This window comes from Phalacrocorax aristotelis, chromosome 7, assembly GCF_949628215.1.
Source record: "Phalacrocorax aristotelis chromosome 7, bGulAri2.1, whole genome shotgun sequence".
In the NCBI taxonomy this organism is placed as follows: Eukaryota; Metazoa; Chordata; class Aves; order Suliformes; family Phalacrocoracidae; genus Phalacrocorax; species Phalacrocorax aristotelis.
In genome coordinates this window covers 28,435,336-28,458,155 of record NC_134282.1, presented here as the reverse complement: position 1 = coordinate 28,458,155, position 22,820 = coordinate 28,435,336, and the positions used below count along the sequence as shown (strand labels likewise).

Sequence of the window (22,820 nt, the reverse complement as noted above, 5' to 3'; positions counted from 1 at the left end):
GGGGAGACCTTGTCGGTCTCTACAACTACCTGAAAGGAGGTTGTAGTGAGGTGGGTGTTGGTCTCTTCTCCCAAGTAACAAGTGATAGGATGAGAGGAAATGGCCTCAAGACGCATCAAGGGAAGTTTAGATTGGCTATTAGGAAAAATGTCTTTACTGAAGGAGTGGTGAGACACTGGAACAGGCTGCCCAGTGGGGTGGTGGAGTCACCATCCCTGGGTGTGTCCAAAAAACGTGTAGATGTGGCATGGTGGTGTTGGATTGGCAGTTGGACTTTATGATATTAGAGGTCTTTTCCAACCCTAATGATTCTATGAAAATTTACAACAGCGGCCCTTGCGCGCACAGCTCAGAGCTGGTGTCCCCGGGGTCCCGCAGCCTGCGGGGTGACCTGACTTCCAGCCTCGGCAAGCCGCAATCGGAGGCACCTTGCTCCCGGAGCGGCTCTTCTTTTGGCTCCGCGCCTCACCCCCGGGGTCCGCGCACCCCTTCCCGGCTACGGGCGGGACCGGGGGGGCCAGGGCGGCGGGAGGGGCGGCGGGCCGGGCCGGGGAGGAGCCGGCGGAGCGGGCGGCCGGGCCCTACCCGCGGCGCTGCCCCCCGCGGCGCTGGGCGGGCGGTCGGTCCCCGCTGCGGCTCGGCGCCTTCTCCTCCTCTTTCTCCTCCTCCTCCTCCACCACCGCCACCTCCTCCTCCTCCTCCTGGCCGCTGCGGCGCGGGGGCTGCGGGCGGAGCGGCGGCGCCATGAGCGGGGCGGCGGCGAAGAGCGAGAAGCTGGACGAGGCTCAGGCGCTGGCCCGCAGCTGCGCGGGCAGACCCGACTTCCAGCCCTGCGACGGGCTGTCCCTCTGCGCCACCCACAGCCACGGCCGCTGCTTCCGCCTCCACTGGTGCTGCCACCTGGGATGGTGCCACTGTGAGTGAGCGAACGAGCGCGCGCGTCCTAACGGTCCCAACGGTCCTAGCGGTCGCCCGGGGCCCGCTCACCGCCCCGTCCCACGGCGGGGCCTCCGGCCGACCGCGCCGGGAGCAGCCCGTCCCCCACAACCCCTTATGGTCCCCCCACAGAGAGCCCGAGGCGAGGCGAGGCTGCCGCGGTGGGACCCCGAAGTTGGGTGGGGGCTGCTCCCGGAGGGGCGGCCGGCGGCGGCGGTCGGGGAGGGTCCCTTCAGGGCCGGACACCCCCCAGAGCCGGGCGAGGGCCGAAGGGTGAGCTGCTTGTGGCGCTGGCTCCTGCCCTGGCACATCGCTGCTGCTGGTGCGGACGGCTGGCCTTTCCACTGGGGGAAGCATCCACCAGCTACTTCGTTCTCGGTTCTAATTGTTTTCTTTTTACAGGCATGCTCAAAATCTTTTGAGTAGGGAAGTAACTGCTTTAGGATATATATAGTAGATAGTCACTTTCAAAATCCAACCTTGTTGAAACAGCACCCAATGACTTCAATATCTGTATTCAAGGTACTGATGGGTGTAATCATGGAGGCAGGGATTGAACTGTGGATATCCAAACATAGTTTGATGAATAATTAATCACATACAGCCTTGAAGAGCAGGTATTTCAAACAGCGTGTTGGTACGAGGTCAGGAAATGGTGATGGAGCTGCATACTTAGGTCATGTTGCATTTTGGAGACCTTAAAGCCTGGATGGTCGGGGTTAAAACTGGATCTTTATGTGGGGGGTGCTTGGTGCTGCTGAAGATGTCCCTTGACTCCTACCATGCCGTTCTCCTTTTAAGTCTGTCACCATCTCTCCTTGTATTTTAATCTCCTACATGGATTCTCCTTCACAGGCACTTCTTGCAAATTTTGCTTAGGAAAAGGCCTTTTTTAGGCCTACCTAAAAAGCCACCTTTTACTTGGATGAGAGCTTCTATTTGAATTAAATACGCATTTTAGGAATTTCACCTTGATATGGGGTTCATTTGAAATCAGTTAGGAACAATGGTTTTTTTCCTGTCTGTGCCCCAAAATGAGTACTGTGTGGTGGCACAGCTGGCTGTGTGAGAGGGTGCCATAGTCACTTGCTGCACAGGGACAGGGATTTCTCACTGGCATTTCATCAATGACACAAAGGCCCTCAAGTTATGACTTAGATATACTCTTCCAAAATTTCTCTGGTCTCAGTTATTTGTGGTCACTATCAAGATATATGTGCTTATAAGCACGCTGGTGTACAGGATTAGACCTTGAAATGGTGTTTATAAACTGGAGGTGTTACCTGAAATCAGTTGGGGGTGGTCCTGGGAAGGGGATGTCAAAGCAGAACTGGGAACGCCTGGAGAAGTGACATTACGGAGAAGGATCTGGGGATTAAGATGGATCGCAAACTGAGTGTGCATAAGCAGCCGGAGGCCTTTGTGGTAGAAAATCCAAAACCAGAACTCGAGCCTTCATTTGGGGGTGCATTAACAGGAGCATTGCAAGCATGCAATTTAATTAGTCTCTTCAGTTCAGTAATGATGAAACCAGACTGATGGGCTTAGTTTTTGAGCATTGCACTTAAAAAAGCTGTAGGAAAACTGGGGAAGTTCTGTAGGAGATCACAGTGATCAGCTCAGAAAACACAATTTACAAGGGGATGCAAAAGCAAACGGGTTGCTTGGGCTGTAAAAGATTAGTAGAGGGAGGGGAGACGAGCTTGGCAAACTGTAAAGGTAGCCTTGCAAAGAAAGCTGTGTTCTAGTCCTTCTCTACACAGACTTGGAAGATAACCAGTTATCACTTATCTGTGGCAAGGAAAATTTAGGTTTGGATATTAGAAATTTTAACTAGGAAGAGACATGAAGCAAGGGAACAGAGTACTTAAGAAGGTGAGGAATCATGGTCCTTGAAGGTCTTTAAGGAAGGCTTAGACTGGTGTCTCTTAGGAGTTACATGGAGCGGATTCCCTCTTGGAAGGGCCACTTGAGGTCCTATCCAATCCTTAGCTTCCCTGTGGCAATCATAAGATTTAAAAATAATTATAGCTTTTGCAAGAAGTGGAGACTTCCTTCTTAATTCCTCCTTTACAGCTAAGAGATATATTTGCCCTGTGAAACTGTGATTTTAAATTAAGTCACATACCTAATTTTCTTGTTTAATCTTCTGAAAGCCATGAAGAAGTGTGCTCCCTTCTTGCCCCCTTATTTCGTAATGCAAATTTCAGAGCTAAGGGTCTCTTTGTATCCTACTCATGCAGAGTGAGCTGAGTTGGACTTAAAAGGGGTAAGAATGAGGTCTATAATGGAAAATTGTACAGAGGTCAGAGATGTAATTAAGTGGTGTTGGGAGTTATTTTCCATAAAGACAGTGCTGTAATACTGGCTTGGGAATCCTCAGAGGGTTCTTGAAAGTGGTTTTCTGTGACTCTGAAGAGCTGTATTGGGGTACAGGAAGCTCTACATCAATTAAAATGGCCTTTGAAGTATTATTTTCCATCAATGACCAAGGTCCTGGAGAAAGTAAACTAGGTAAAAGTGCACTTACACTGAAAAATTACAAAAACTCACCACTGCTACAATGAGTAGATTGTCTCCTCATGTGTATTCAGGATCACATCTGCTTACCTCAGTGACAGAAGCAATTTAGCATTGCAGAGCCACTTGGCTATAGTAGTAATAATTGAGAAAGAACCTAGTCTGAATTCCCCAAAGCCATTTTTGTTGGCATGCTCTGAAGTGAGCAGTACTTTAGGCGCTCTCTTTACCTCCGATGTTTCTCTGTAAAATGGCAATAATAGCTGGCAGGTGAGATCACAGAGACTGTTTAGTGTATACAAACAGCTCCTAGAACCTCAAGTGCTGTGGGTATCTGTGTGTCTTCTGTGTCTAAGCCTGGGATTTTATTTTGGGTCATTTTAAGTCTGTTTCAGGCTTGGTGGGGAGCAGATTCCCTTGTGAGATGGGAGGTGGTTCTCTAACGTGTCGCTGTGCCTGGGGAGCTCTGAACCCAACTAAAACCTCTGTAAGAAAGCACATGCAAAACATACAACACCGGTGGGCTTGGGAGGCTGCAGATGCGAGGACTGGCAGGGTGCATTGGGTGTCACTGGAGGCTCCTGGCTCTGTGGGTATCAGGGCTCTGGGAGAGCAGGCAGCACCTCGTGTCATGCTGCAATGGGCGTCTACAGCACCCTTCCCCCATGTGCTGCTGGATATCTGTGTGCCTGCTGACTTCTGTCTCCATGTGGAAGCAGGATGAAGGCTCAAGCCTTCGGAGTCCTCTTCCCTGCAGGAGAGAAGGTGTCGGCCTAAGAGGTGTTTCGACTCCAGCCCCTATGTTTGTCCCGTTACATGTTTCTGTTGCTTGCACTGCACCCTTTCAGTCTATTCCTGCATGCGTTCCCCTTGCCAGGGTGCCAGCCCCCTATTTACTTTCCTCTTCTCCCTTCTGACAGCCTTGTGGGGTTTTTTTTATTAGACACAGGTTGAGAGCCTTAAATTACTCAGATGTACTTTTTCCAGAGTCAGAGAAAACATGCACCAGAGGCACGTCTGCAGCAAGGTGCCTGCCGTCCTTTCCTTACATCTGGATTTCTGCTGCGCCTCTGATTTGGACTGATGCTGCCTGCGAGGCTGCTGGCTGTGTGGTGGTACCTGCTTCTGTCAGAAGGCATCAGATCCTCAGGCTTACATCTGTCCTGACCACAGGCCTTTGTGTGTTGCTAATGTTACTTCCTAAGAATTAGCTCACCACAGAAAGCATCACACTTGATACAATTACAAGATTGGCTTCATCCCTGGACAATGCAAAAATAGGGTATTCTGTTGCAACTGCATTCATTTTTTAATTGGAATGTCTTGCATTATATTAAGTACCTTGCGAAACTCTCAGTATATTATGTCACAGCTATAAAAAATACGTTATGAATAATGGTTCCACAATACTCGTTTCACAACAGTTGTATCAATAGATGGTAATTGTGCTACCTTGTATTAGCCTTTTCGTGATTTCCCCCTGCCCCATTTCAGCATCAAAAAAGCAGACTTTTAGTTACTTAAAGCTTCCTGCATATCTTATATTGAAAATTAAATGCAGCAGGTAAATTTCAGTTCCACCACTTTTGCAAGATTCAGCTGTTTTGGACCGTTTATAAGGAAACAAACTGAGCATCAGTGAAAGCTGTGAGGTGTCCTTTCGGAGGTCAGGAAAACAGTTGCTAGGCTCAGACCTGTAAAAAGATTGTGGTAGCAGTATAGGTTTTAAAAGATACAAATGCTCCCCAGCCCTTGCATTTTGCGAAGTGGTGTGTAACACTTGCAGGTGTGCCTTGAAATAGCTTCCTGCTCCCTGGTGTGCATCATGTAATTCTGGGACTGTTACGCCCTGAGTTTAGATCCAGACCTGGCAGTTTCTGCCTGAGGTCAGGCAGGCTTGGCAAGAAACTGTCATTCCTCAGCCAAGAGAAGAAAATGGGTTTATGTGATGGGTGGCACGCCACGCAGGGCATGGGTTTTCTAGGTGGTTTTGGGGAGAAGGACTTCTCTGATTTTGGCTGTGCCAGCACACATTCTGGGGACACAGAATCAGAATATATTTACACTTCTTGTTCATCTGCCTGCTGAACAGGGAGACCAGGTTTTCTCTTCGCTTTCAGAGCAAGCTCCACTGCTTCCTCATTACGTCTGTTTTACAGGCATCTGCAGGTCCCCCAGAGGTGGATCAGCCAGTCATAGTTTTGGGTCTGCGGTCAGTCTCTGCTGTGTGCTTGGGTGGTGAGAGGCGATTGTCCATCTCCTGCAGCTGCTGCCAGGGAATGAAGCAAATCGGTATAGTCAGTGCACCTGGGTGTACTCTGAGCAGATGTGTTTCTCACATTCTTCCCTACTTGAAATACCAGTGGGCTTATTTTATACCATTTTTAAATAAAAACATTTATTTTCTGACCCACAAAACTGGTGAAAGATCTCTATTGAGACCAGCCTTGATTATACCTCTTCCAGAGAGAAAGATGTTGTGTTGGATGTCGCATCGCATCTCCTACTGGTCCTCTGGCAGGATACACACCCTGGCCCCATGCGCCAGGCGCTGATGTTTTCCCCTGCTATGTAGTGATGTGTGCAGCATATAAGTAGCCCTGTGCACACAAGTAGCATTTCTGTGGTGTCTCTCCCACCTCTGGAGTGACAGAAGCTATCAGCACAGGCTCTGACAGTCTTTGAAGCCTGTGTAATTATTCAGAACCCAGTCTGCCTGTGGGAACTGTAAGTGGGGAATCAGCAAGGCAGCCTTTCTTTCCTGTAACAGACCACTGGTAAGTGAGCTAAAATGGTTATTGAAGGTATTCAGGTGTGCTGTGACAGAGCATGGGGGTCTAAAGAGGAGTTGTGTCTGCCTGCCAGCCAGCTTCTGTTGATCCCTCCATATTAGAGAACAGCTACAACCCTGAAGGGGATCCTAAAATAAGCCCTGGGGCACTCTGCAGCATTGCACACACTGTAGATCTCCAAAAGCTTTGCTTTTGTTCTGGTGGGTTTTCTTTGCTTCAGTTTTTGGTGGCTACAAAACTCTTCGCCACATCTGGGAGAGAGTAAAAGGGCAGTAGTGTACCAGTGCTTCACATGTATCTCTGCTGGCGAAAGGTGATGTAGACTGGACCTTACTGGAAGTAGCCAGCCTGGCACTAGTGGTGGCAGCTGAATTTCCAGCAGTGCTGTTCCACAGGGCAAAATTACATCCTCATGATTGAGTTGTTGGGTAAACATGAAAAGGGAGTTGTAACATGCTTATGTTTTAAATTCTGAGACTGAATATTTGGAGTAGCTCATACATTTTTCTTTGTGGAAAACTCTCTAAACAGGAGTGTAGCAGTGGGGCTATGAACCCTGGGGCTGGGTGTTCTCTGAAAACAGCCTGTCTTGGTGGGAGGATGATTACAAATCCTAGGAGAAATAGGCATTTTTCGTTTGCTTTTGCTGTGAAAAGGACTTGAACATCCATCCCATTTAAGCCTGTGTATCTGGACAAAATATTTGTGCACAAGCAAGGAATTATGCTCAGCACCAGGCAAGAGCTGCAGAATGTTGGATTTTTCAGCTTGTAATGCAAGAAGACTTTTAATGAGGATTTGCTGCCTGTGGCTGTGCAAGAACTCCTCTTCACCTGTATTTTGAAAAGCTATGATATTCTAGCTTCATTTCACTAAGCTGTACACAATGAAGGAAAGAATGTCAGCGTAATATATTCTGAAGTGTAACTCTAAGGGAAAACATTTATCTGCCAGTTTTTATGGGTGCACCATTCTGGACCTGGATTGCATTTTGTTGCTCTGGTTTTAGTTATAATCCACAAATCACAGTATGAATGTAGTCTTGATGCTGTGTCTCAGAGAATCCACAAGTGTTGATTCATCATACCCTGTGGGAACATCAGCGCCTTTGAAAGAACCTGCTGTCATTCATTTTGAAGTCCACACTATAATGCAGTTATGTTTAGAGACATGTATGTTCTATTATAATTATTAACAAAACCCCTGAGATCACTTAACAGGAATAGAGCAAGTAACTTGAATTCAAAGACTGTGGTCTAAGTACATCTTGTAGGACTGACTCTTCTATGCCTCATATAAGATTGTTAATGGTCCAAAAGTCCTGAGAAAAAGGGGCCTTGTGTACCAAAACTCATAGCCAAAAACTCTTGTTTGTCATGCATGACTATGAGGCTGTGTTTTATTATCTGTCCATCCATCTAAGGATCATGATTCACAAAGAATTATGTCTGCTTGTCCAAAACTCAGTGATCTGCTGGTAAGAGCCCCTGAGAATTGCGGATAAATGACACCTCTTCTCTGTAGCTGCTTGAAGAGTTAACCTGCTGTTTTCATGAAGCCTGTGCAGGACCAGCCTGAAATGATAAGGCCATGGATGTTTCCTACCAAAAGCAAGTACTTCTGAAGGAAAAGTTAATTAACGTTGTGTCCTGTCGGCTGGTGTGGTTGTCTGTGAATTCAGGATGTTCTGAACAGTTTCGCAGTGACAGCTGAGCCTCTGCTCCTGCTCAGGGATCTTCATTCTGGTAAAAGGCTTCAGGCACTTTTCTCACTGCAGAGTAACAGCTCAAAGATAAAATCTGTACTGGAGTACAGTGCCTGTGGCGAGTGTGTGGCTTCCTTCGTGGACTCTGCGGGTGAGGAAATCTGTTTGCCTTCTTGACTCTGTGAGTGTGCCTACTCCAAGTGCCTAAATGCAGAAGTACAGGACTGCAGTTCCTCCTAACACGTGATCCTTACTCTTGCGGTTGCTGATGGATGTTTCATATCTCTTAAACTGCAGCTCATGGTCAGTGGTCATATCCTTGCATTGCCCTATGAGACAAACAGTCACAAGGTTGTCACTTCCATGGTGACAATCCTGCAGGTCTGCAGAGCTGTGTGCTCAGGTTTGCTGGAAGCACTGAAGAGGGCTTTCAGGTACTTGGCACAGGACCTCAAATTTCCTGGCAGCACCTGTATGCTCATCAAGGATTTGTTTTGTTGCTGATCATGTGGATGCAACCAGCAGAGCTGGGCTTATAGAGAATGGGCATCTTGGGGTGTTTTTATGTAATGGCTCTCAATTTAAACGATGCTGCCTTACACTTCATGACTCACTTCAAGCCTTGGTAACTTAGTTCTGCACATTGGTAGGGCTATACCAGAAATTTTCATTTCTATAAGGGACAAAAAGCAAAATGCTTTACTGACAAACATTGTAAGATGTTCCAGAAAGACAGCTGTGACAGTGTGGTCTTAGCTGTTGATGGGTGGCACAAGCTTATACTAATGTAAAAAGCTGGTTGACAGTAGATTGGATTCCAGGTAGTGCGTGTCTCCCTCTTCCTCACCCCCCCGCATAAAATTCTGTGCATATAAAATGACCCTGTTGTAGTGTGTTGTGGTTTTTATTCCAGCACCTTCATGAATTTACCTGTCCACAAGATACAGAGTATGTTTTCATAATGGTTTTGATTCTTCCACTAATCAATTTTTATGTAGTGACTGATCACAGAATTCAAGAAGTGCAGTTGGTGCAATTTAGAGATGTTTTTGCCAATAGTTCAGTATATTCACATAGATGGAAGTAAAAAGCCTACTCGGAAAGTAAAATCTGACTGCTTGGCAACTGGACCTTGTTTTTAATATATCCATACTTTAGGCAACGTAACAGTTGGAATTTGTATATAACCTATGTTGTAAAACATTTTCAACAAGAGGCATGCATCTGTATTCTTGTTCTCACTGGTGGCTGCGGAGCTTGAGAGTCCACATGCATGCTCTCAAAACTGCTTGTTTTGCTTGTGTAGTTGCACCCAGCCCTGAAGCCTTTTTCCTGCTGTGCCCAGCAAGAGCACACTCTGCTGTGGTTCCTCTCACTGCTTGACATGTGATGCCAGTGTTGGAGCACACCTGCAGCCATTTCAGGCAGGGTGCTTGGCTGCTTCATACTTCATGCTGTGCGTTGTTTGGATTTTAGTGCTTTGCTTATCCTGAGGCACATTCCAGGTGTTTCCACTTGCTCACAAGTGCCTCTTGACACTGGTGAAAGGCTTGGACACCACCAGTTGTGTCAGGGTGGACTGATCAACTCTTGCAGTCTTACTGCAGTCCACTAAGCATTAGCCCATCCGTAGGCAGGGCAGGCAAAAGAAGGCACTCGCCTTTTCCTTTGGTTTTCCTACCCTGTGTCACTTGATCTCAGTGTTCTCCAGCTGGTGCTGTGGGATCTTGGTGTGAAACTGAGGGCAATGCTTTTACCTCTCTGCCAGTGTTTGCTTACCCTGCCACAGCAGCAAGTGCTTGAGTTCGCTCCCACCTGCATTGTCCAGCTGCTCTGAGCCATTTGCTGGTAGAGGCAGTGTTTGACATGACAGCCCACCTCCTCCACCTCCAAATGTGGTACTTGGTTTTGGTATTTTTTCATGCAGAGCATTGCTGGATCCCACACCCCTCTGAGGGAAGGGTTGGCACCCATACCTGCATACATCAGCTCCACATGGTGACCTACTCTCAGCATAAGCAGGGAGAGGAGTCCTTTAAATTCTCCAGAAGTGGGTTCAGTAGAGGCTTGTAATGGAAATACGAAGATTGGTTTGAATGAAGTATGTGTGTATGTAGGCACCAGAAGAAGCAATAGGACAAGGATTAAAAGAATGGCCTGTATTAATAATAAGGATGCTGTTCCCAGCAATGAAGTTGAGGAATGTGTTGTTTGTCAAGCCCAGAAGGCTCATGCTCAGGTAAGGCCACCACACAGATGACGTGTCAGCAGACCCTGTACTCTGACAACAGGGAAGGGAGTAGCACAGGTACAGCACATCGCATATGCCGTTGTTTTTCCTGTCAGCCTACCAGGAAAACAGGCTGTAGCCATAAAGATGCATCTATTCCAAGCTACAAAAACCAACCTTCTGCCTGTCTGTTTGGGCTGTCTCCTGAGGGTGGAGAGTGCGGATCTTTCTTACATGGTACAGTCCTTTGGAGAGGACTTTCAATTCAAGAGCCCGTGTGTTGTTCTGCATATTTGAGAATTCACAGGAAAACATTCCCATTTCATACAGGGGCTCATGGGTGCCCCCCTGCAGCACATACTGTGCACCTGGAAGAAGACTGTAACTTGTCTCTCTAGTGCCTGTGATTTCTCTATACCAGGAAATGCCTTTTTTTCTAGGTAGCTTCTGACACTGATCTGTGCTTATCCTTCTTTGTTACCATATTAGCACACTGTCTGTCTGCATGAAAATGATGGGATGCTGAAGCTTGAGCAGATGGTGCACAGGGATGGTTTTGTAGAATAAATATTTAGCACTAAGCTGTTTTTTGCTATTTTCTCGACTGAATTTAAAAAACATCTAGTGTAAGTTGGGGATAAAATTTTTCAGAGAAATGTGCAGAGTGGCTCTTCTCCCCTTTGGGGTAGCTTTGTAAAGGGATGTTGGAAGGCAAATATGCTTGGGTTCAGAGCTCAGGTTGTGACAGCCAGCGCTTAGCTGCTGTGCTCATTGTAAGTTGTGCTTGTGGACGTACCTGAGACTGTCTGCTACGCTTTTCATTCCTGCGCTGTGGTGTGTGTGTGCTCTTGTAATCCACGTGGGGCTGGGCTGGAGCTGGGGTTAGTAGTACCTATGAGAAGTGTGAGGAAAGAGCTCCTTTCAGGATGCACAAATGGTGTGTATTTGTATTGCTGTTCATTACCTTTTCAGGTGTTGATATTCTGTTTCCTTACAATGGTTGGTGAGAAAATATGGCCCCTTTAAAGAGGGTTTGTGGCTGCATGAAACATTTGTCAAGCCTCCAGGGTTGCTTTTTCTTCAAGTCTGGTAAATCCATGTAAGAAATGAGAGGAAAGAGCAGGGATGATAGAAAGAAGCTCCAGGGCCTGTTTGCATTTAAGAGTTACCTGCTCTTAAGCTGATGTGAGCAGAAAGCCCTGAAAGGCTTAGACAGCTCACAGCATGTACAATCATGATTCTTTTTGTATTTAAAACAAACCAAGACAAAAGGGCATTAAAATACAAATTTGATGAAGAAAAACTTAATTATTTCCCCCTCACACCTTCTTGGTTTTCTGTGAAAAGCTCATGGCTCATCAAGTCAAGGGCTGTCACAGCTGTCTCTTGCTATACAGCAATGAGAGGGAACACTGCTCCTTCACATGAGAACTGGCAACTGTACAAAATCACTGCTGGAGGAGCTAGTGTAGAAACATTGCTAGACCAGTTCTTTTCTCTGCTTGCATGAGGTCGGGAATGGGACGCATTTGTTAGCGCTCTCATGTAGGGGTGTGTTTGTAATGGTACTTCTGTTAAGTCAGAGCCTGCTAATGTTTTCCCAGACTGCTAAGGTCCTGTTGCACGACTTCCTTTTCTTTTGTGGTGGTGGTGGGGTAACTGGTATTCCTTTGCAGACTTGGCTTGTGTCCTTGGAGTCTCTTTTATGATCCCTTACTGTGCCTTCTAGCTATGCCAGAACTACTGGAAATGTGCAGGATGCTCTGTATTCATTCCCTGCACTAGAAATTTGTTTGAACAGCCTCAGTGCTTTTTCAAAATTGTTTGGAAGAAGCACAGGGCAAAAGTGTCATTTGCCTTAAGGTGTTGCATATCTTCATCTACAAGGCTCCTTCAATGTTGACAAGCATTTTAGTTATGCTTCATTATAACCACCAATGGCACAGTTCAGCTTTACCTGAGCTTGTACTGTAAATCGGACAGTGCCTCAGTATCCTGAAATATTTTTCTTTTCCTCTAGTGGCTTATTCCATGTCTCAAGGTCCCAGCACAGCCTATGATGTTTTGCTAGATACAACATGATGGTGGCTATTCCATATGATACAAAGAAATGGGAACTGGTTTGGCAGTGCGGTTTGGTTTTTTGTTTTGTTTTGTTTTTGTTTTTTTCATGTCCCATCTGTAAATGTACTCTGGGTTTCTCCTTCCATTTGTTCTCGCCCTTCTGAGAAAGCTATTCCTGTGCTCTAAGCAAAGTGTAATTTGATGCTATTATAGACCTTGGTGAATATTTATGGTTAGGGCAATCTTTGTTTGCAAGCTGTGCATATAACTGGAGAGAAAAAGGAGGAGGAAGGCTGGGGGCAGTCATTTTTGTCCACTGTTGCAGCCTGTGGGGCTGGAAGGCAGCAGCCCCATATATTGTGCTCAGAACAGTATCACACTTTCAGATGACCCTTCTGCTCCGCTGACCACTTCTGAAGAAAAGGTGTGGTGGGTACGTCAAACAGGTGTAGGCTGCTGAGTGCCCTTCAACGTACATCTCCAGATTGTAGGCAGTGAGCTTTGCGTTAGTTGGTAAAGGAGGAAAACCCTCCATCTGCCCTGACTTTCTGCTTTGTCAGTTGTGAAACAATATCTGGTTCCTTCTTGTTCATGGGCTGGAGCTGACCGTGGGCCAGCCTGTTACAGCAGAGCTGTTTGCCACCTGTGCCACCCACTGCCCTGGGGATCTTGGAAAACCAGCTGGGTGTTTGACAGTTTATTCATTGACCTTTGACTACTGTCCCAATCCAGGCAGCAACACACTACTCCAGCTTGTAGCTGTCATCACCTGCGAGACAACTTCATTCAGACAACAGAGGGGTGTGCATCCAGTCAGCTCTTCCTAAAGAGAAAGACTTGCCTCTTCTGCCACAGTGGTGATATATGAAACCAGTCCCACTGGAAGAACACTTAGTAGTTCTCCACCTTTTGCTGCGAAGAAAGCCAGTGCTTGAGAAGCTGATCTCCAATGTTTTCCCATGCAGAGAGATGTGGAAGAGCCCCTGTGTTGTGAACTCTCCTTAAAGTAATGCAGAATCCCTCCAAGCTAATACCGTCTCCTGTTACACATGCATTATGACTACTTGCTTTGCCTTCATTCCTTCAAAGCTGTGCGGTATTTAGTTAGAATTTTTTTTTTAATGTTCTTCTAGTGGGAATGATTTCCCTCCCATGTAAGCTGATTTTTTTTTGACAGGGTTATGTGTGGCAAGAGGAGGGCCTTGCATGGCTGGAGTGAGAATCCTAGCTGACTTTGTAACCAGAGGTCACTGGTGCTGTTACAAAGGTGTAGGTTCAAGCAGAAACACGTCACCAACACTTAAAGAGCGGCTCTCTGCTGTTAAACCATGGACACTGACTGCACACACTCTTTGCACACCCTTATTCAGTAGGAACACACAGCTGCCTAAATGTCAGCCCGTATGCTTTGCCCTATGGTTGAGGTCGCTGCTTCAGCCTCCCTGAATCACCCATCACAGCCAAAGGCACTGAAATCTCTGGTAAGATCAAAGCTGGTTCTCCTCCAGTGCACTTTGGCTAGGTGCTTTCACCACAAGCGCTCAGCCAGCTCAGGCACCTCGGAGCAGTTCCTAAGTTGTATGGGTTAAATTGTAGGGGTTAAGTTGAATGGTGTGTGGTTAGCAGGTCTTCATTAACCCACTGATTTTTAGAGAGTAGGTGAGCTGGCAGGCTGGGGGGGTGTAGAAATCTTTGTCCAAGCAGATGCAGAGGAAAGAATAAATGAAAAAAGCTTTTATGTTTCAGTTAAAAGGTAGCTAAATGTCTTGCATGTAAACAAATATACGCAGTATGTGTTGCTGACTTTGACTCATAAAATCCACAACTGAAGATCCACAGTAATATTTTATTATTTTCTGAAGTGCATCGCAATTTGTATTGTTGTTTATTAGAATAGAAAAAAAATCCTTCAAGGTAGCATTTTGAGAGGGTAAAACTTGAGAATTTGTTATGAGAAACCTCAATGCTGAAAGGTGGATTTATTCTTCCTTTTATTGTGCCAAGCATGTTAATAAGTGTCAGAGGTAAACTGGAATGCTGGGATGAAGGGAAATGGAGAATAAAATGTTTAAGCAGCATTTCTGCTTATTTCATGGTTAAGTTATTTTGTATTAGCCATGGAAATTGCTGCTGTGTCTGTTCGGTGAGGATGCATGCAGACTGCTCAATTAGCAAAAAAATAAGAAAGAAATGACCTCGTGGCTTGCTTCTAAAGGCTTGTGTTTAAATTTTTTGTAAGCAGAAGACACTATAATACAGCCTCCAATCAATGAGCCACATAGTTCTGGTAGTCAATGCTACAAATGGACTATATCTATATATAAAAAATATGGAAGTAAGCATCTACTTTTGGGGATAAAAAAAAAATTTCCAAGTTGTATGAGTTTGCTCAAGATCTGCAGGTCATGATAGAGCTCACTGCTCTGCTGGATTCAACCCTAACCTGCTGGCAGGTGTCACTGGGGGCATGGAGCCAAGGCTTTGGTGAACAGCATCCATCCGATTTGGCAATAAAAATCATATTTCTGTGAACAGAAAAGCAGGAAGATGAATACTGCACAGTACTTACCTCCTTGGACACATTTGGAATAGTTGTTTTGCAGTTGAATATGAGCTTTAGTGTGCTAATTCTCTGGAGGATTTGGTTTTTAGGCTTTCACAAGGGTCAGTTGAATAATGAAGAAATGGAAAAACAGTCCTCCTTATTGTGCACAAACTGCTGTCACTGTGACCGCAATCAGAGGGATGTAGTGTTTATGGAGGTTAACACTTTGCAAGCCTGTAGCAGCAGAAAGTGTAGGTGCTGGTGCAGGCTTTTGGTTGTGACAAAGACTTAAGCATAGCCTATGTACCTCCTTCTGAAGTTTCTCATCATCTCGCATTTCATCATATCATCTGTTAGCATATGACTGTCATGGACAATTGAGACTGACCATGAACATAATTTTGGCAGAGCCTAGTTTGATACGTTTCCTATTAAACACTCAGGAGAGGAACAGGCTCTTGTTTCCCCTGAGCCCTTTTGCCGTGGTGGTGGAACTGCAAAGCCAGAACTGTGATGCTTCTCCAGAGCAGCTATTACAGTGCTCGAGAGCTTCCCAAACTTCTGCAAATGCAGCAAACTGCTTTCCACAGAATTTGGAGTTTGATTTTTGGACATGTGTTCAGCATGTGCAATATTTTTCCTCCACCAAATTACTGTCTTCCTCATAGGCAGCAGTGGTGAGTGACCCAGGAAACAACTTGCAATGCAGTGTCTAGTCTGGCATCTGTATTTGTGCAAAACACTGTAATTTACAGGAGCATTCATCAGCTCAGCTCATTCGCAGAGTTCTTCAGCTAGCTTCGTTGGAGTAAATAGGCAATAAATTATGTGCTAGCATATTAAAAGGAATGTATAAGAATAGGTGCTCAAAATACTATTTTATCATAGACTTTTGCCAGCTGTTTGAAGTCAGCAAAAATATTGCAGTTTATTTCAGAGGGAGTTTGATCAGACCAAGATGTATTACAAGAGAACATGGGGACTTGTGCGTTTGGGATAATTTTCTGTGAAAAAGACATCCCTGCCAATCCTGCAAGCTGCAGCAGCAGGGTTGATTTAGTTTAAATATCTGCATTTATTTTTTCATAGGATGTATCATGGCTGATGTGCTTACATGCATTATGTAGGGTAAGGAGTTGTAACTGAGGCTGCAACTGCAGCTTTGTCTGTGATCCAGTCTGACAGTCCCAGCTGTGAGTGTCAGCACCCCTTAAAGGGAAGGAAGTGATCATGTTTTGAAATGAAAGTTTGATCTGTCAAAAATAAACAAATGTGGCCCTAAAACTAGCTGAAACGTAACAAATTTGCACCAGAATTCTAAAGAAACGTAGAAATCAGTTCCTGTCGAAAATTATCCTTTTCCCCATTGGGCAATTCCTACTTTATTTACCCTGGCAGAGACTGTCCTTGGAATGTGAGGAAACGGTTTCGGCCACTGTAAGGTCACACAAATGGGGATCTGAAATCCTCTGTTAACTGAATAGCTGCTGTTCTCTTCTACCCTGAAATTAGTGCCAGCAGGGCAGTTTTGAAACACACAGAGAATTACCACATGCTGCTGCAATGGTAAAACAACCAGCTGAGCTCCCAGGTAACGCCTCATCTCCCCCTGCCACCACTTTTTTTTGAGGGGGGAAAAATCAAACTGGTGAATCAAAGATTCATCATTCAATGTCCATGCTGTAAGCTACCTTAGCTCAAATTGCCTGCTTGCTTCTCCCAGTGTTCCCCAGCCTTCTGCCAGAACATGGTGGCTATTTTAAGTGGAAAAAATATAGTCCTCTTGTGCAAATACCTTTTTTTTTTTTCTTGATCATGTTAAAGTCTTCACCAGAGCCTTCCTTGGACACTTGAAATAGAGGTGGCACAGAATTGAGTCGATGACCTTTTTTTCACTAGTATCTGTTTTTTATTGTTGGTTGTCAACAGAATGGAATAGGAGCTGACACAGAAGCACTCCAAATATATGAATAAATACAGCATCGTGGGTTTAGGCAAGGGTAGGCTGCATTTCAGTTTCCGTGAGCTGAATTTTGTCAGGCACTATTCCAACCAGCAGCATCTGGTCATCTGCGTTGCTTTGCAAGACAGTAGCCTATTTAATGTTCACTGATTTCAAAAAGTATTTCTGGAGGACAGCGGATGGCAGGTAGCATGGACCGCTTGCTGCTGTTACAGCGGTTGTGAAGATAAGGTCTGCCCGCCTGCCCCTGAGAGCTTCCCTGAAAAGTTGTGTCAGCAAGGTTTGAAAAGTGCCCGAGAGACCCCATCCTGCAGTGACTGCCAGAACCAAAATAGCTGTGCTGCTGCTCCAAAGGGCTCCAGAGGAGTAAGACCTTTGCTCTGCCTGTGGTTGAAGTGTTCAGTTGTTTGATGCTAGCACTTCATTCTTCCAAGTCACAGCAAGTGTAGAAACGAGACCATGGTATGTTGAAAAGATGGTAAGTGGAGAGGATGTCTTTGTATTTTCTGCTATCGAGATGTAATCAAACAGGAGGGTAAAAAGCTTGTTTTATTTTCACTGAGCTTTTCTGGTTGCTCTGCTAACAATTATCATTCCACAGATCATAGGAAAAGAGCGCTTGATGAGGTTGTCAAGGGGAGCTGGTCAAATCTATACACAAAATGTTCTTTTCCCCTGCCCACCCACTGGCACTGTCTCGCTGCTCTTGGTCTGGCTCAGTTGGCTGTTCTCCCCCATGGTACGACAGGGGTGGGCTTTACTCTTCAGCTGTCTGGTGCTCGGTCCTCGAAGCCTGCTTTCTGCACATGCTGGCATCACGGCGTGCCTCTCCCATGCTCCAGGGTTCCCCAGAACTCGTCTTTCAGTTCTGTGCTCTTTGTGTTGTCTCTTCTGTTCTCCCTGTCCTCTGGCGATGGGGGTTTGAAGTCCCAGCAGAGGAACACAGCCAACTTTCACAAAAGCCAATTCCCTTCCAGTACCAACAGTGCAGCAGAGGTGGGAAAAGCCTTCCCCAGCACTTGAGGTTTCCCCTGGTGACATGCTGGAGCTGGGCTGGCAAAGCACAGCCCGCACGTAGGCCCTGGCTCGTCAGGGCTGGCAGAGCCAGCGAACACCCCAGAGACTGTTGCAGCCAAGAGTTGGGATCTCTCAGCCCATCCCATTGCCAGTGCTTTCACCAGGCGGCTGTGGCACTGACTGCCATGCTGGCTGGGAACTTATTGCAGTCTGAGCTCTTCCCACGTCTCCGAGGGATTCCCAGGCTGAGGATGAGGTTTTTTTACTGCAGAGGCATGATGGGGGGAGCAAGTCATTCCTCAGGAAGAAGGCGGCCCTTCTCTCTTGCTGCTGTCTCAGGCCATGCTCAGCCTCACTGAGCAGAGATGCAATCACTGCTCTGATCTTCCAAAGGAATGGGTAATTCAGGAGAGAAGGGCTGCACTTACCTCTGAGCTGCAAACACAAAAATGTGTGGCAGAACTCGTCACAGCCAGATTCATTAATGGAGTGAGATAGTGGTGGCTTTCTGCTCCTTACCTAGGGAGCTTCAAGCATCAATACAGTCCTTCAGTGCTTTTATAGTTTTTCTGCCTTTGCAAAGCAGTATTTGCAACTCGCGTATCAAAACTCTTCTGAGAGCCCTGCTACGTGCAAGTCTTCTGGAAATTTGTGCTTTCATAGTGTATGAACCCCTAGGGAGATATGAATTTTTCAGAGGCTTCATGCAAATAAAAATGCAGCATTTTACAGTCTTAGGCATAGCCTCAGGTTTCTCAGTTTTTCCTAACAAACTACTGATTTTCTGCTATTGGTTCAGCTCTGTGTAAGCAACATAATCCTATTTTCTTACTACCTAACTAGATAATCAAGATGCCAAAAACATTTCTATGGCTTGGGAATTCCCTTATTTTCTGTCTTAAAATTCTAATTGCGGTCATGTATGAACCTCTGGTTTATAATACAGCAAAGCACAATTTAGTCCCCAGAAAAAAAGAACATTAAATGCATGCAGGGAGACTCATTGTCATTTGGAATAATAATAATATAATAAAATCTAGAGCATTGTAGCAAAGATATAAGCTACAACTGCTCTGTGTTCAGTTAAAAAAAATATCTCTGAGCATCTTTTCAGTTGTTTCCCCTAGAAAGGGGTGCAGGCAGCCTTGCCGTCTGTCCAACTTCTTAGCTATGGGGTTGTGCCCCTGGGGTTAAATTTCTAGAATTAGTTATGTCCTACAGGTGTCTTCAAAGCAGAGGCAGAGAAAGAGGAGCAGGATTGGGGTAAGGAAGGTTATGCTTACCTACAGTTTTAAGTGTCACCGAACCCATGCCAGGAGATGACAAAACACCTTGAGGCCATTGAAAACAGAGCAGGTGCTGACTCCAGGGAACCATTGGTTACTATTAACGGCCAAGGGCAAGCATCATGGCATCGGTTTGTTGCTGATATAAAGATAACACTCTTTAAATGCTGCCTTTCTGTTTTCCATGCAGGTAAATATGTCTATCAGCCCATGACACCTGTAGAGCAGCTTCCCAGCACCGAAATACCCGTTCGCCCTCGGGAGTCTACAAACACCATCCAGATCGCCGTTTCACTCACCGAACACTTTTTGAAGTTTGCACCCGTCTTCCAGCCCCCTCTGCCCCCTGACTCCCCACAGTTCTGCACAATTGCAGACCTTTTCATTGACAATTACCGCGTGAAATGCATCAATGGGAAGATGTGCTACGTACAGAGGCAGCCTCCCCCTGTGCATCACAAGATAAAGCCTGAGGAAGTCCCTGTTCGCAATGCCTTAATCACAAAAGAGAGCAATACACCAAAACCAGATCACTGCTCGTCCCCTTCCAGCTCTGAGGACTCTGGGATCAATGCAGTGGGGGTTCACTACATCGAGTCGTGTGACGAGGACACAGAGGGGGTAGCCGAGCTAAGTTCAGAAGATGATTACAGCCCAGATAGCAGCTGGGAACCAGATGAATGCCCACTCTTGTCACCCTCGCAGTGCGAGATGGAAGTGATTGAGACTATAGAAACCACTGTGTGATCCGACAAGTTGGTATCAGCTCAGTCCAGTTCCCACTCAGTAATGTTGTTTTTGTAGTATTTATATTTTCTGGTGTGCTGTTTTTTTTTTTCCAACAATCCCTTTTTCCAGTGCACTTGATATTTCCGATTCCTCATGGGAGTGCAGTTATGGGACTTGCATATTGGTGAACTAGCAGCAGCCTGCGCAATTTTAACATATTCTCAGCCTAATCAGGTCTCCCACGTCTGCACGTAAGGTAGTGATAAATCTTAAGACTCTTGTAGCTGAAACAGGCCCTTTTTTTGTCTGGGTTACATCATATACTACTCCTACAACAATGTGCCACGTGAGATGTTTCAATCTGTTAGGCTGTTTGCAGTGGGCCTTCAAAGCACAGAGGGTGAGCTAGTGCAGCACACCTGCACGCAGCAAAACCAAGTTGCCCTTATTTTTTCTCAAACAGCTGTGTGAGGTGTGGTGACAAGAGGCTCGTTCTGCCTCTGTCTGTCCTTGCGCGTTTTCCATCCTTTCTCTCGTGTTGGTGCAACCCTTCCTGAAGGCTGTTGGCACCACTCTTCCAGCAGGTTGGTATGGCAGGCTAGAGAATGCACAAAGTGCCTCCAACTTTTCTCCAGGCTATGCACCAAGCATCTGCTGAGTTAGGTCAGGCTCTGAAATCTCCTGAGAAGGCAACTTTTGCTCTGGAGGGAAATCAGTTGCCTGGCTCCAGCTGGTCCTTTTACATGGATCTCGGGAAGGGGAATCTGGCTTTTGCAGCTTGGCAGGGGAGAGAGTAGGCAGAGCCAAAGCACAGCTGTCTAACCGATACCATGCTAGACTGGAATGTAAAATCCTAGGTGAAGGACGTGACTACCTCCACACAAAACCTGCCCTCAGCTTTGCCTGCTGCTTCCTCCTGTGCTGTTTGGTGCTGGACATTTGTACTCAGGACCAAATGGCCTCAGGGTCTGCATTTGCCTGAAGAATATTTTAAAAAAAAAGTTTATCAGCCACACCACTGTGTCGGCAGAGCTCGGGGACAGCGTGGCGGTGCCCATGGGAGGAGGTCCATGGGCTCAGTAGTACACGGGCTTGTTAAAATACTGCCTAAGGTCATTCTAGCGGAGAGAGGATGCTTTGGCTCCTGTTCCTTTGAGCCCAGTTCAGGAGCGGAGTCTGACCGGGGTTTCCTCACATAGCTGGTAAGCACAAGCCGGCTCACTGGTGGTTTGGTTTCAGCCCTGCCTGATGAAATAAAAATGTCATTTTCAGAAGATTTCAGTCAGCTTGAATCAGTTGGAGTCAGTAATAACTGTGTTTTCAACAGCATTACTGAAGTTCTTTGTGTATTTGCTGTTTATGTTTCAAAAGTCATAGTGAATATAAGGCTGTATAAATGTGTACAGTTTAGTGATTGATACTATAGTCCATGTTATAGGATGGCTCATCTATCACTGTATCCTGACAATGTATTAATAATTTTATACACTTTGTAATCAGTATCTTTAGAAAAATGTTTAGGCAAGAGTATGTCTATGGTCACATGCGCGTGTACTAGGAGTTTACCGTAAACGGTTATAAAGTAATACTGTACTTTTTAGACTAACACTTTCAGACAAAAATAATAGGTTTTATAGTTTTGATGACTTACATAAAAAAAGTGCAATGCTTGTTAAATGAAGAACTTTGGCCACTGCATGAACAGATACCTTCTCACAAGGCACCTGAAAATATTGTTTTTCTGAGGGCATTTAAACAAAGGCCATACTAAAACTAAATAGGATTTATTTTTTAAGGGTTTTAAGGGTCTTGGTTAACTAAGGTTCCTAACATTTTAGTGTCTTTTGACCAATCAGACACGTTCCATAGGTAGAGGGAAGCATTATGTATAAACCTACAGCATTTATTCATATTTAATCTTTCAATTATAGTCTGAGTGGAGGACTGAAAAAGCTTGCTCTTGTGCCTGGCCTGCCTGAGCTTTCTTCCCTGAGGCAGCTTTCTCCTTCCCAGGAGGACAGGGTGGGCTGGCAGATGCATCCTCCCAAAGGACTAGCAGCAGCGGGGCCTTTCTGAGGACAGGGTGCTCCTCGTCAGCTCCTGCTGTGGGTGCCAAGCACAGGAAAGGTCATCAGAACCCTCTGACTTGGCATGAGCTCACCTTGTCTGCAAGCAAGCAGGAGCCACCGCCTCCTGCTATTAGGGGACACTGGCTGTGAGCGTGGCAAAATTTGGTTGGGTATTTATGACTAAGACTTACTGTAAGATCCAGTGGTCTTGCAGGTTCATATCACTGTCGTCAGGATACATTCTTTCTTAACTGTAAGTAATTAGCAATATTCACAAGCTGTGAGTGTCTCCTACCCAGGATTTGTTCAGATGTCTTAAGCACAATAAGCTGCCTCTTCCTTCTGTTGTAGCTGTAAAATGTCAGTGGAGCAGCCTGGTGTGGGACAGGGCTCATTCTGGAAAGTGTTTCAGCAGCCAGCACAGAAACCAGCAGGTTTCTCACTGTGTTCCATCACATACCCCAGTTCAGAAACACACTTTTCACAGAAATGTGATTTCTTTTCTTTGCACAAACACTGGTGTAGATGTGCTGTAAGAGACATGCCCTGGGTTCCTTGCTCCACTCTGCCAGGGAGAGGCGTGTATATTTCCTCTTTAATAAAATGCTAAACAACTGAAGTTCTGCTTGTCCTAACTGTGTATTTTCCATGCTATAGTGAAACATTCTGATATTTACCAAAGGAAGGGTTGCTTATGGCTTCAGAAGGCAGCACCTGAAACACACACCCAGTGCTAGGCAGAGCAATGTAAATGACCAGGTGGAGCACACCAGGCCTGGCCCCACCTGGCGTTGGGCACCTGGTAAGTACTGGGGCTGGTGGGCAACCCGACAGCCCAGTTCTCACTCTCCTGTAAAAGAGAGCTGCCCCAGTCAGGCAGAGGGCAACGGGGAAAAGAGCTGCAAGCCCAGGCTGATGTCTGGGAGAGGTCAGCTGGCTGTAGCCCCTTGATGTACCTCTGACG

The 22,820-nt window shown here is 46.0% G+C and overlaps 1 protein-coding gene across 1 annotated transcript; it reads left to right on the top strand.

Annotated features, from left to right (window-relative positions):
• The first annotated feature begins 552 nt into the window (after positions 1-552).
• Positions 553-22,475, top strand: C7H3orf70 (chromosome 7 C3orf70 homolog). The gene is made up of 2 exons (XM_075099514.1): positions 553-916; positions 19,249-22,475. The coding sequence occupies exons 1-2, from the start codon at positions 745-747 to the stop codon at positions 19,803-19,805; spliced, it is 729 nt and encodes a 242-aa protein (XP_074955615.1). The 5' UTR covers positions 553-744; the 3' UTR covers positions 19,806-22,475.
• Positions 22,476-22,820: the final 345 nt, after the last annotated feature.